General features: G+C 42.5%; 1 protein-coding gene across 3 annotated transcripts in view; it reads right to left on the minus strand.

Moving 5' to 3' along the window:
- Positions 1-2,049: 2,049 nt before the first annotated feature.
- Positions 2,050-14,438, minus strand: part of FXYD1 (FXYD domain containing ion transport regulator 1) — a 30,967-nt gene continuing 18,578 nt past the window's right edge. For all 3 annotated transcript variants that reach the window (XM_042440493.1, XM_042440492.1, XM_042440494.1), the window contains exons 3-8: positions 12,098-12,142; positions 10,852-10,926; positions 9,698-9,734; positions 8,469-8,518; positions 6,652-6,690; positions 2,050-4,713 (exon numbers count right to left, since the gene is read on the minus strand). In XM_042440493.1, coding sequence (XP_042296427.1) covers positions 6,668-6,690; positions 8,469-8,518; positions 9,698-9,734; positions 10,852-10,926; positions 12,098-12,142 — 230 coding nt within the window. In that variant the 3' untranslated portion in view covers positions 2,050-4,713; positions 6,652-6,667. The remainder of the gene's footprint in view (positions 4,714-6,651; positions 6,691-8,468; positions 8,519-9,697; positions 9,735-10,851; positions 10,927-12,097; positions 12,143-14,438) is intronic.

A 14,438-nucleotide genomic window follows, 5' to 3' on the forward strand; every position in this document is an offset into this window, starting at 1 on the left:
CCTCTCTGTCCTTGCAGATCCTACCAGCAGCACTGCTGCTGTCAGCATAGCCTCTTGCCTCACAGGAGCACACAATCCCATTGTCATGAAAAGATAGTGTCATTGGTGGGGCCCTTACTGCTATCCTTTAAGGGTTAGAGCAATCTGCAACCGTCCAGATATTATTGGGACTGCAGTGCCCATCAGTCTTAACCTGCATAGCCAATGGTTATGGATGGTGGACATTTCAATTCAATACCTGGTGGCCCACAAGTTGTCCCCTCCTGCCTTAAACAGGATTACCATGAAATGTTTTCTGTCTCTCTTTGCATTTCTTTCTTGCCATTTGATATCGCTGTTCACAATCTGCACAGGCATATACAGTACACACCTTTGAGAATAAATACTTCATGCATTTGATGGATCCTCATTCCCAATAACTCATGCTGTAGTTAATCTGTTAGACTTTAAGGTAACACACCTTTCGTTGTTTTTCTTGCTGCAGACTCATATACGCTTGCTACTTCCCTGGATGCTGATACTCTGTATTGGAGACGGAAGTTCCCAAGAGATGGAAACTCAAAATGTCATCCTGCATTTCCCTTGATATTTTCTTCTTTTCCATTAAGACTTGAAGTGTGGCTCATGCGGGCATTTCCAAAGCTTTAAGAAACTGTGAAGCTCTTAACTAGTCCTGTCAGGCTAAATGAAACAAAAGGGAGGGGAGCAAAACTGGACACAGTATTCCAGGTGAGGCCTAACCAAAGCAGAATAGAGTGGCACATAGACAATAAACCTTCTTTAGCTATGCACTGGCTTTGTTTGTTTTTCGGTTTGTGATACTCTCCCCTTTTCAGCTTTGTTATACAGGATCATTGCCACTACTTCGCATCCCCAAGAGGCTGACATCTGGCAGGCAGCAGCTGGGCATAGCTAAGGCTGGTACGTCAGTCATGAAATCAGCCCTGTAATTGGTTGGTGGGGAGGAGAGAAAGTGATCTCCGCTTGGAAAGGCATTTCAGGTAAGCCTTTTGGTGTGGTCCCAATTTGAGCTGAAGCCCCACAGCAAGGGGTGATGCATGTATGAGAGAACAGGAGTTGTGTCTTGTATACAAAACCTCTCTCCACTCTGTGCAATGATGAATCCACTCTAAGTTTTAGTTCAGACTAAAGTACATGCTGGACATGTTTTGAGGATGAGGTTTAGCAACTTCAATAGCTCCTTCAAAGTTCAGCCTAATTTTCAGAACAACCTCATTGCCACACTAATACAGGGAACCACTCCTTTATATGGCTACACCCTTCATACAAAAGGGATGTTCACAGTTCTAATGGCTCAATTATCAGCAAACAAAAATTCAAGAGGAAGCACACAAGGACACACTTCAAGTACACTAGACACACAGTGGATTCAACAACCTGTTGAAGTTGCATTTTAGGGATGGGAACATCATGGTGGCCATGGGTCGGGTAACTGGGATAGTTTGGTGGGCCGTATTTGTGAAGAGGACAGAATTGCTCAGAGCAAGGGCCATTTTCACACTGCACAATTATAGCAATATGATTCCACTTTAACTTCCATGGCTACATCCTTTGGAATTCTGGGGAATGTAGACTGGAGAAGCACTAAAGCTCTCTAGCAGAGCAATAGTAAACATCTCTCCTTAAATTGCAAATCTTAGGACTCCACAAGACATTCCTATGACAATTAAAGTGAATCACAGCATTATAACTACATAATGTGAAAGGGCCTCGGGGTGGGAACTGTGCAGCTTCCAGATATCACTGGAGTACAATTCCCATCATTCCTCATCATTGGCTCTGCTGGATGAATCTGCCTGAATCTGGAGGGGCACCCACTTCCCATCCCTGCCTAAGACCAAGGGGGGCAAATTGTAGTCTTCCAAAGAGTGATGGATTACTATTGCCATCATCCCTCAACACTACCATTGCTTATGTCCACCAGCATCTAGCATTCCAAAGGTTGCCCAGCCCTGTCTTAGAAGATCACATATCCTTGTATCTGTGTTCATGCATGCACACTCAAGAGCAAACCTGGCACCTCACAGGTTTGGAGAAAGTAGCATATTTATTGACTGATTTATAGAACTCCATCTATGTACATTTTAACATTATAAAAGGCACTTGCCAGGCTCACAAAGGTCAGAAACATACAAAGAGATCAGTAAAACCATAGAATAAGGCTCTTCTAGATAGAGGCAAGGACCACGCTGTAAGAAGGTCAGGCGCTAGATTTTGTAGGCCATCACAGCTGCATGACTCCTGCACCGTTGCAAGGCATTTCAGTAGGCAAATGTTAGTACTGCCATCTGCTGAAGAGAAACCATACTGCTCCATGTGAGAGAATTCTGCTTGTTCTCAATGGTATACAATTGTCCTCCACCTTTGTGGCTTTGATTATTTGTGGGTTTGATAAATGTGTTCTCTCTAGGAATCTCCAGGTCCCCCAGTGCAATTCTGCTGGAATTCAAAGATATAGCCATGTTAATCTGTGGAATCAGTATGTAGAGAGATATTGTAGTACATTTGAGACTAACTGAAAGAAAGAAACTGGCAGCATGAGCTTTCGTAGACTTCAGTCTTCTTCCTCAGAGAAAGCAGATTCGCAGATCAGGACGCGAATCATGGGTGCATGGGTGTATCGTTTCCATTTGAGCACTCATGCTGCTACAAGATCATTCTACAATTCTGCTGGACGTTGACCATGGAGTTGTGCTAGAGAACCTAGAAGTTCCTAGAGAAAATGCTTCTTTAGGCATTTGTAGGTCCTCCAGCATGATTCTGTGAGCAACCTCTGGCAAATGTTGACCACAGAGTTGCATTGAAGGACCTGTAGATTTCTAGAGAGGTGTTCTCTCAGGTAAAAAGAATAGTGTTTTTTTATGTGCAGTTTTTCCACATTCACAGGGGTCCTTTACCCTAACCCCAGCAAATGCAGGGAGACCACTCCAAAGTCCTTGTACAAAAGATAAGGATGCAGAGAGACAAGTGTGTGGAGTAGCTGCACCAAGGTGAATTGTGTCTCATTGTGTGCGCATGCACATGTCTTTCATCCCAGTGCCATCTCTGGTGAAAATGACATGCATGCTTGTGAAACACAAGCAGATACAAAGGATTTTGTCTTCTTCGCCATTGGAAACAATGCTTTTATCATTTTGTCATCCATTGCTCAAGGCAAGGAAGAGAACTAGAGTATCTCTCCAGTATTGTGCTCCAAGACATCCCCACTTCAATGAAGTTTATTTATTTGGTGGGGAATTTTAGAAGAAATCTGCATCAAGTTTGCCTGCAATACTACATGCAAAGGTGCAAGCCAGAGGCGAGTAGCATATATCCCCATAAATATTGTTGGACCGTACCTCCCATTATACCTCAATACTGGCTACGCTCGATGGGGATGATGGGAGTCGCAGTCCAACAACTTCTGGAGGATCAGAGATTGTCCACTCTTGAGCTAAACCAAAAAAGCACGTTACACTCTACACTGACAAAGGAAGTAATGGACAGGAAAGAAGCTACAAAACTGGAGTTGCACCTTTTCCACCCTCCCAGCTATCCATTATTTATTTATTTTAGAATAAGGGGACTAGCCTTCGCTAATATTGTATTTTCCAAGTATGGGACCACATCCCACATCACTCCTTTTAAGGGAGTAGCACCCTTGGAGGACACTAAATGGGGGGAGGCATTTTTTTGGCAAGGCTGCAATCCCAGACGCCAGCAGACAAGTACAAGATGATCATTTCTCACTGTAGACCTGATGCCAGCTGCTAAAAACAAGAAACAGGCCTGGAGGGAAATGCAAAATCATGACTGGCGAGTTAGGACTGCATTATTTATCATCACTTTAAAAAAATCATTATGTGCTACCATCTTCTCTCCAAGCCTGCTCTTTTATACATGTTTTGGTAGGCCAGATCAAATCCTTTCATTGTTGCTCCATTGGCCTAGAGAGAGAAAGGGACTTTGTGTCATGATACAGGAGAGCCACTACACAGAAGTGGCTTTCCATGTGCTTTGGTGATACATGTCCCCATGTATAGTGCTATGGTCATCTGGGCAGCTGATTCTTAGTTATCTTCTTGTCCTCAAACCAGCATGGACTGCTGGAAGTAAATGAAGTTAACACCTGACGTTGGGTGTGCTGTTTGCTTCTCTAGGTAACTCCATCTACAACAAGGCATACACCAAAAGAGCACAAATACTATTTGTATTTTCTTGTGATACCTTGTGACAGAATAGGACAGTTGGTTCTCAGCCCACCTACAGACCTCAGGTAGGCATGAAAAATGTTTGCCTTCCTCCGCTGGTCTTAGGAAGGTCCATCAAACATAACAATAGTGTAAGAATGCAGATTTTAGCTTGGAAAGGTTCACTGTTTGAACTACAATACCCACTGAAGGTCTCTGGAAATTATATTCCCCAAAATAACTTTCTTGAACGTTGCCCATTGCCTAGGACTACGCTTAATCGACATGGCTGTCCCATAATCCTCTCTCCATGAAAGAAAGTGGCATAGGAGCAGCAGTTTAAGACGTGGGGATGGGGAAAGGGAGCTTATAGGCGACATTAGGATGGAGGCATCAGGCCTAGATTTTTCTAGGTTCGGTGGAAAAGATGGAAGCATTGCGGGGAGCAGAGGATAAGGCTGTGCAATGCAGTGCAGGGAAGAGAACACTCTGGGTCCAGGAAGAAGAATGCGCTGGGAGTAGCCTGCAATGAGAAAGAAGAAATTAAGTCATGTAAGAGGAAGTCAGGGCTCTTCCAGACTGGTCTAAATAAATGCAATTTGTTACAATATAGTTCCTTAGGTTTTGACACTTGTTGTTGCCTTTGTATCCACTTGTTCCATTGTGTTGGAGTGTCAATTTCAAGGCTCTACACTAGGGCTCTTCCAAAGGTCTTTAAAAACTTTTGCTGAAATGGACGTATGTTTGAAGTGCAAAATTTCTGCTATCCAATTTTTAAAAATTTCTTTTTTAGAGTCCAAAAGTACCATTTCACTGGTGCACTATAGTACTGTGGCTATCGTTTAAAAAACACAAAGGAAAAGAGGAGAAGGGAGTATTTTGGAATTAAAAAGAGACCCACCCAAAGGTGGGGATAAATAGTGGTGCTGGGAATTGCCAGAAAAGAGTCCAGGAGAACAGGAATGTTGTTTGGATATGTTTAAAAACCTGATAATTATAACAACAAATACTGCAACCTCTCAACACTTTTGTCCCTCTGGAAGAGGCCTCCGAATTTATCTGTGCCATATAATTGCAGAAGGCCATTTTGTTATGAATCCATTTTATGGAATTCCTGAGATCCAGGCAATAATTACAAATGAAACTTTACCTGAATTATTTATTACAAGGACCTGAATTGTAAGGAACACCTGAACTGCAATGAACTTCTTTAGCTTTGCCCAAAAGAGCAGCCAGAAAATAAAACAAAACAATAAAACCAGAAAACACTATCAGCATTAACGAAACAAAGAATATAATCGTGTCTCTTATAGTGTCCAGTAGATATAAAACATTCCTTCCAATAAAAAGAACCGAGAAAAGGAAAGTAACACCATGGACTGCAATGATGTGAGCTACTATATGTAAGGAAAAGACAACCCCTCAAATGTCCCTGTTCTTTTTCCTCCCAGGGCTTGGCACTCCTGTCCGGAGGCACCATTAGGGAAGAATATTGTCTATAACCAAGAGGAGCCACTGCTCCTAGTCAGAGTAGACAATACTAGGTGCGATGGAGCCACAGTCTGACTTGCTATATGGCAACTTCCCATCTACTCTCTGAGGCATCTCCAGTTAAAGCAGATGTGGGCACCATGCAACTGACATACATACACCCTGACCATTTGTGCAGCCATCAGGTGATGGTTGTTCTTGTGTGCCTTCAAGTCATTTCTGACTTATAGCGACACAGAATTTTATTGGCAAGAATTGTTCAGTTTGCCATTTCTTTCCTCTGAGACTGAGAGAGTGTGACTTGCCCAAGGTCACCCAGAGGGTTTCCATGGCTGAATAGGGATTTGAATGCTGGTCGCCAGTCATGGTCTAATGCTCAAACCACTACACCATGCTTTTCTCTAATGGTGGTGAATTAATCAAAAACTACAACTGTTGTTACTGGAAGCCTTCTGGAGTAAAACAAGGTGCAGCCCCCCACCCACTCCATTGTATCCCTAAAAAGGGGTTTCATGAAACAAGAATCGGACCCTTCTGGTTTGAGGAGTCTGTGTGTGAGAGTTTAGAGCTAGTGTGTGTAGTGGTTTGAGCATTAGACTAGGACTTTGGGAGACCAGGGTATAAAATCCCACTCAGCCACAGAAACCAACTTGGGCAAGTCATACTAATCCTAAGAGGAGAGCAATAGCAAGCCTCCCCTGAACAAATCTTGCAGAGGAAAAACCCGTGATAGGTTTACCTTAGGGCCACTTATGACCCCATTTGAAGTCACAAATGACTTGAAGATACAAACAAAAATAAGTGTACATGAACAGAAAGTGCAGCCTGTGGTGTATCCCAGCAGAGAAAATTGGCCCTTGGACCTCCACAATTCCCCATCCCTGACTTAAAGGAATCAGGTAGCAGGAGATGAGAAAGACCTCTCCCTCATAGTGTTTGCACATCTCTGTGCATTCCAGACATGACTCACCATTCCTAGGCTCCTTCTATCTCATCCTGGTAGATAAACCTAGTGAAGATGCAGAAAGATGTAAGATACAATTTTTATTGCATGGATTATTTGTCCAAAATAATGAATTCTGTCCTTTTGCGTCTATACCTCAGGCTGGGACAATCTGTCGCCTGTGGTGTCTGTTACATGACAGACCAAGCCAGGCCCAAAGCCCATCTTGTTCCCGAATGAAAGATCTAGTAGACACATGATGCAGAAGACTAATAATTCCCACTGTGAATGACTGCATTGTCCTAAAGGCACCCTTAGTTTGACTGCATCAAAACATTGTCTAAACAGCAAAGTGATTTATGTGTCTCATGTTTTCACAGAGCTCGAAAAAGTTACTTTTAGACTACAGCTCTTGCAGGGACGAAGCCAAGGGGAGGGTTCTTGGGGTCCGGACCCCCCCCCTTCCATTAGAAAAATGAATGGTGTGTGCTGCTGCGCCGCCGCACTCAAGCCCCATTATAATGGTGGCACTTAGTCTGGACCCCCCCCTTCCTAAAATCCTAGCTATGTCCCTGGCTCTTGGAATCCCCTAATCATCATGACCACCCTCCAAGAGGATTTAGGAAACTGTCCCTTAACTCTAGGAAAACTCTAGTCTAAAAGTAACTTTTCTATGCTCTAGGGCAGGGGTAGGCAACCTGCGGCCCGCGGGCCGGATGCGGCCCGGCGAGGCCTTTGGACCGGCCCCAGCCCGGTCCTGCCGCCGATTGCCGCCGGGGCCTTTGGGGGGCAATTGTCTATAGAAGCCTCAGAAACATGCATTTATATTAACATTTTTTTAAAAATCAGCAAATTTTTTCACGTGTCCTCCATTTTTTTAAAAAAGTGTCTTCCATTTGAAAATTTTGTCCTACATTTGTCCTGGTTTATTTATATATTTATTTTTTTTAAATTATTTAATTATTTATTTTTTGACTTCGGCCCCCCAGTTGTCTGAGGGACAGCAACCCGGCCCCCGGCTCAAAAAGATTGCCTACCCCTGCTCTAGGGCCATATGAGATGGGAAGACTGCCCTCTTGCTCAGACAATGGCTTGTACAGTGGTACCTCGGGATACGAAATACCCACGTTACGAAATTTCCGGGATACGAAAAAATCCCATAGGAAATAACTGTTCCGGGTTACGAAGGTTTTTTCGAGTTACGAAAAAATTTTTGGTGCTTTTCGGCGCTATTTCACACGAAATCGTGGCTTTTCCTCATTAGCGCCTATGGCATTTCGGCTTGCGAATGCTTTTCGGGTTACGAAAGCGGCGGCGGAACGAATTAATTTCGTAACCCGAGGCACCACTGTATTCAATAATTTCCTTGTAATTTCCCTGCCAAAGGCCTTAACATGGGGCTCCTTCACGCTTTTTATAGCACTATAATTTCACACTTCAAATATTTATAGCCCTATAATTTTTATCTGATTGCCTTGGGTGCATCCTACAGAATGCTGGGGTTTGTAGTTTAGGGAGGCGCTGCTGCTCTCTAGCTGAGAATCTTAATATCCCTCCCTAGACTGCAAATCCTTGGAGTCCAATGATATTGCCATGGCAGTTAAAATGGAATCATAGTGCTATAACTGGCAAAGGTGAAAAGGCCTGTGATAAAGGAAGAATTGCTTCACATTGATCACTCCATCTTTTAAAGGATGTCTAATAGCATCTGTGCTTTCTCTAGGCATCCCCCAAAATATGCCCTTTGTAGAACCTGTTGTCAGATGGCTCAAGTTTCCCATCCTCAAGTTTGAGGAAAAGAGGGTGGAAAAACAAAAGGATGATCAAAAGAAACCAGATCTTACGTCGGATTGAGCTGCGTAGGGCCCCCTCCTCCTCATCAGGTTCACCCGTCCTGGGAAAAGAAATAAAATGGTCATGTCAAGCTTTTTATACTGTAACATGCAATTTGTTTTGATACTGTAGTGATTTAATTCTGTTTTAATGTACAATTTTTGTATGCTTTTAATTATACTCGTTTTAAAATATTGTCAGCTGCCCTGACTCCCAGTTTTGGGAAGGGGCAGGCTATAAATAAATGTAAGAATAATTATAATAATCATCTAGCAGTGTTCATATCTTACAGTGCAAATAGACGGACTTATTTTACTAACAGGACCGAATCGCATGCAGAACAGAAGCTGGAGAGCTACCCCCTTTTGGGGTTCTCTCCCCCAAGACTTACTGCTCCTATAGACTGGGACATTTTGCACAACAGCAAAGCAATTGCTCCCCCTGCTGGCACACAGAGGAAGTAATTACTCAGCACACAGTAGTCAAACAAGATGATTTCATCAACAAGAGAGGACCTAAGCTCGGAAAAGTTACTTTCGGGGATCATAACACCCAGAATCCTGCAGCCAGTTTTCTGAACTCTGGGTACAATGTATTTATGGTGATGGGGTTGGGGAGAGAGAATGCATCAGTGAAAAGGCTGCAACAGGGAACAGGGCATGGTGCTCCTTAGTATTATGTTCTCAAACTGCATGAATGACTGAAGGAGATTGAAAATTGTGGTGAGATGGGAGTGAAATGGATTGGAATACATCCTCCCTTAAAAAAAATGGTTGGTAGTAACCTAGCAAACTCCTGAAAATAAGCACTCAACATGACACTATTTTATATGAGATCTCACTGTAATTTTGGTTAGGTAGACATATAGCAAGGATGTAGGATCTCTTTTCACCTTAGAGTTGGACTTTGCTTCAGAGAGGTTCCCAGGAGCCTCATTTCAACTTTGGGCAAGGGGGAAGGCAAAAGAGTGGGACCCAGAATGTCAGTGTATTTTAGCTTAAAGGTGAGAAGGCCCTCTTCCATGTCCCAATACAGTGTACTGGTAACTATGTATTACTCTGTATTTGGTCTGATGGGTACTTTTCTGGAAAACTATCTGATTGTTGTGAAAAGCTGACATGTACCCATTAATGAAGGAAACAGAGGAACTGTTGTAATTCACCTTCATATTGTTTCCTGAAGTGGAAACAACTGTTCCTGACCACCCACTCAACTGAGATTTTGAAAGGAAAGGCCTTACCTTTGTTGCTGGTTGAACTTGCACCGGCAACGCCGACCTAGATAAGAAAGAGAGAGGTGATTCCAGGCAGTGAGCTTTGCATGCAAACTAGAACAACGACAGGTATTAATTTCAATTTTCCAGTCCTCTGGGAGGGACTACTGACTAATGGTTGGAACAGAAAGCTTACATCCTCAGTGGCAGAGCACCTAGAGATGTTCTCCAGCCCCAGTTCTTAGAACTGAATGACATCAAGTAGCAGGACTGGGCAGCATGGCTGAGACCTGAGAGCCACAATGAACCAAGATATTGAACTAGATGGACAATTAATCTGGAAGTCAAACTTCACATACAACTACAAGTGGTTTCTCAATACAACATTGCCATGGTGACTCCAGGCTTCTAGCCAGCCAGCTGTGCTCTCTTCCACTATATGGTCTTCCAATCCCCCACCTCTCATTTTCTATCCTCTCCAACAAAAACACACACTCTTATTGATTCCTGTATGTGTGCAAGGAGGGAATACTCTGAGTCTTATCCCATTCTGCAAGGTGGCCAGGATTAGCCTCTTTGTAAGTTATTTGCTGCATCTATACATTGTGAGCTGATCCGTTGACTATTCTCATATTTTACACTGCATATTCCCAGTACAACAAACACTACACTGTTGTTTTTCTTACTGTGTCTCATCTTGAAGGGCCTAAATAGCTTAAGAACACCAAATTCTGTCCAATTGTGGAAGCTAAGCAGGGTCAGTCCTGGATAATAATGGTTTCAAAAGTCCATAGATGCTAAATTTTAACCAAAATAAATCAAGACACTCCATATCAATAAGCCAATTGATCTTTTTCGGTTATGATCTTGAGACTATAGCCTGACAGTGGCCATGCTTTACCTTCCGGAGGGCTGGTTACAAAGCTGAAAATCTGAACTCACGTTGCCTAATAGATTACCAAATTGACCAGAGACAGCTGCTTAACTCTGTCTAATGGCAGTACTGGCAATGAGTAAAATGAACGCTATAAAGCTTTCCCCAAAGATGAACACACAGTAGCTTTTACAGCTGTATTTTATTAGAGGACCATATTAGGGACAAAACTGATGCATCGTCCAGACTGTGGGCTTGACCTGGAATAAGGCAGTTTCACCTGTAAATGTTGGAGGAATCTACTCACTCAGGATAATGAGAATGCCAAGCAGGAACAGCACAACTGCAAAAACCAAGCCCCCGATTCTCAGCGATTCATAATCTGGGGAGGAAATTAAAAAAGCAACAGCTATGTCAGTGTTGGGCAAGGACCCTGGAACATGGGACAAGTGGTGCTCAAGCCCCCACTATGAAATTGGACCATCAAGACTCCTACCTTGTTGTGCCTTATCATTAAAGTGCACTAAATGACTAAGCAGTAGGAAGCTTCAGGGACCACAAACAAGGAATCAAGGAGCCACATTGAGACCACAGGCTGCATTGTGCTGACAACTGTTTCATGGTCAAGGAAACGTGCAAGTTTCCAACTGTTGTGAGACTGCAGCTCCCATCATAGGGTTGCCAGGTGAAATACAGCTAGATCTCACGTTCCTTTCATATGTAGCAGCTCCTCGTGCAGGAAAACTTAATGTAAAGTTCCATCAGGCTGAACTACAGTACCTCTCCAAACTAAACCCTCTTGTAGCTGGTGTAACAAACATGGCTATTGGCCAGTGGAAATCTGGGAGAGCAGTAAAGCATCTGTTTAGGATAATGAACAGATGTGTGGAAGAAGTTGGTAGTGCCAGTATTAACCAAGGCCAGCCCTGTGACCAGTTTGAAAGGACTTAATATATGTGAAAAGGGTGGGAAGTGAATAACACTGGATGTAGAAATGTCTTGGTTTGTGATCAAATGGGGATGTATGGGACAGGTACACTGCTAATTTTATGTGAGTATTTGGGGATAATGGTAGTTTTGTCTGCAGAAGCCATACTGTTAACGTCATTGGTTACTGAAATAAAGTTTGCTGTTAAAATACAAAACACTGGTTTACTGAACGGAAGAGACTGGGCAGTTCCTGGCACTAGCATAGCCAGGGCTGAGAAATCATGGGAGTTGCAGCCCAACAATATCTGGAGGACCACACATTCCCTATTCTTACCACAAGTAATAGTTGGCCAACTTGTGGTACCAGGGAATTGGACTTGGTTACGGCTGTGTATCAAGCATGTATCTCCTATTAAATACTGCTCACCAGCATCACTGTTGTGCTTACATTTGAAGTCTGGCTTTTTACACTTTAGAAAATCATCATCATCATCATCATCATCATCATCATCATCATCATCATCATCGCAAGACATTCAATCAACTCCTCAAGCTTTGTTTAGGGGATTCTGTGTGCTACAGTTCTTGAACCTGAGTAAGACTGTTAGTAATCTTTTACTTACCGTAATTGAAGGGGTCATGGGGCTGGTCTTTGGGTGGTGGAGGTTCTGAAAAAAGCAGAGAGATAGACATGGGGAGGAGAGGAGAAAGAAGAAAGGGGGAAAAGACAATTAATGATAGCAGTAGCCTTAACTGTGCTGGCAAATCAATTATGTAAAATAAAATAACTCAGTTGTACAAATGAAAATATTTGGGTTTCATCATTGCTTTGAGAAAAAGAAACACAGAATATGTGAGAAAGTTATGAAGGATGCTTGTCTTCTGAGAAGATTAGTGTTTAACCAATGAATTTTCTCGCAGGCATCCATCCAACTCTGAATTAAGTTCTTCCTTGGGGCTCCTTCTCTTGGTCTGCTCACTCCAGGTCACCTGAGTTGAGTTAGGTGGCCTTTTGTGGTGGCCACAGGCAAATGGATTCGGGCAGGTATGATGTTGTTTGTTACACCTGCTAAAATTCTCTATGTCCAACTACTGAAGATACAGGAGCCCTGCCTTCTTTTGTATATGGCAATCTAGCACTACCTGGACTGGCAATAGGGCCTTTGGGGTTGTGGCACACCAACTCTACAACTTTCTTTTTCGGCAAGCTCTTTCAGCAAGCTCTTCTGAGAACCAAATAGAGATTCTTTCTCTGTCAAGGGCTTTCAAATGCCTTTCTTTCTATACTAATATTATGCTGGAATACTGCCCACATTGTGGTCTGAAATACGCTATCACTTGATTGTTATCCAATTCTTTCAAGTCATCAGTTATGAGTTAGAGTTTAGCTGTGGGACTGAAGGCTCTTTGCCTTGCGCTTGTTGATTTATATCTAGCTAGCATTCCTTAAAGTTTACCACTTTGGTCACCTAAGTGCTCAGTTTGCAGAGAACAGTACGTCTGGTAAGCAGATCATTATCAGTAAGAATCTCTTCAACTTTGGACTTTTAAAAAATGTATATTACCGGGGAATAAATATGTGGCTTCCTCACTTTTTAGAGATAAACAGCGTATGCATCCACACCCTCCTTGCAGAGGATCAACAAATCACACAGAGCATTTCCAGTCTAGGTATCTCCTCCTTCATATATATTACAAAGACTAGGCATGTTACTGCTATGGACTTTTAACAGTCCAGGCAGATTATCTCTTCTAAGAAGCACATCTCAGACATAAGGCACATGGTACTGGTAGCACATTGAAGAGGTAAGGAACATAAATGCACACAATATTGAGGCATCATAACTCCTATTTCATCTACTGAGGGATTCTTGTATAATTATTCAGCATTTCCAATACACTTCCAATACATTCCAATAGATAAAGGCATCTAACATCTTACGAAATGCAGTTCAGCTACTTTTGAACTTAGTACAGCATTGCCCTCGCATCTCAGTCTAGATGCTAGGGCAATTTACAACATTGTAAATAAAATACAGCATACTCATTTTGGGAATTGCAAACACACAACAGCATCTTTGCCTTTAGCTTGATCACCATTTTTCTGCCTTTGTCCCACTTTTGTAGCTTCATTCAATCAGAGGACAGTTGTATTGCTTCTGGGAAATGCAGGTTTGGGGAGGCACTCCTGACTTGATAGGTATCTTGATATGTTTTTCCCTATACTATATTCAGAGGCCACTCATTTCATGGTCATTTGAGACTCCCGATTCGATTACAGTTTTGTCAAGAATTGGCATCACTTTCCTTTTCAATCTTTTTTTTCCTTCAGAGAACAGTTGTGTGTGTCTTATCTATTGTGGTTAAATTGTCTTTGTGCCCAGGAACATCAAGCCTTCACTTTCAAGCATTAACATTCTCCTGTCTGTCACACAGATGGCACTTGTTTCAATTTAAAATGTTAAACATTTTAAACACTATTTTTACATGCTGAACAGCACCTAGCAAAGTTCTTCTTCTTATTGACAGAATTCCTATTACATAACACCGCAGATTTTGAAACCTCCCACCCACACAATACTCGGGGTGGGAAGGAATTCTTCCCATTGTTGTGTACTTGGCAAAAGATCGATTTTAGCAAGCAGATGTTGAGACGAATTATTAAAGCAGCATATGCTTTAGTGTCCTCACACTGCTTTTGTAGACTTCCACATTGAAAACGACCACAACAGCCGTGATAACAAGTTGTGTTTGACTTGGTTTCCTTCACAATGTTCTTGTACTGTGAAATACGTGTTTTACTGGTGTCATATCCCTGACTTTTTTATCTTCTACATGGAGATAAAACTATATGCTATTTAAAAAACAGTTAACTATTAGTGTGTGTGTACATATGAATGTGCATGCCTTCAAGTCACCTGCCAACGTATAGCAACCTGCATGCATTTCATAGGGTCTTCTTTG

This window comes from Sceloporus undulatus, chromosome 9 (assembly GCF_019175285.1).
Source record: "Sceloporus undulatus isolate JIND9_A2432 ecotype Alabama chromosome 9, SceUnd_v1.1, whole genome shotgun sequence".
Lineage (NCBI taxonomy): Eukaryota > Metazoa > Chordata > Lepidosauria > Squamata > Phrynosomatidae > Sceloporus > Sceloporus undulatus.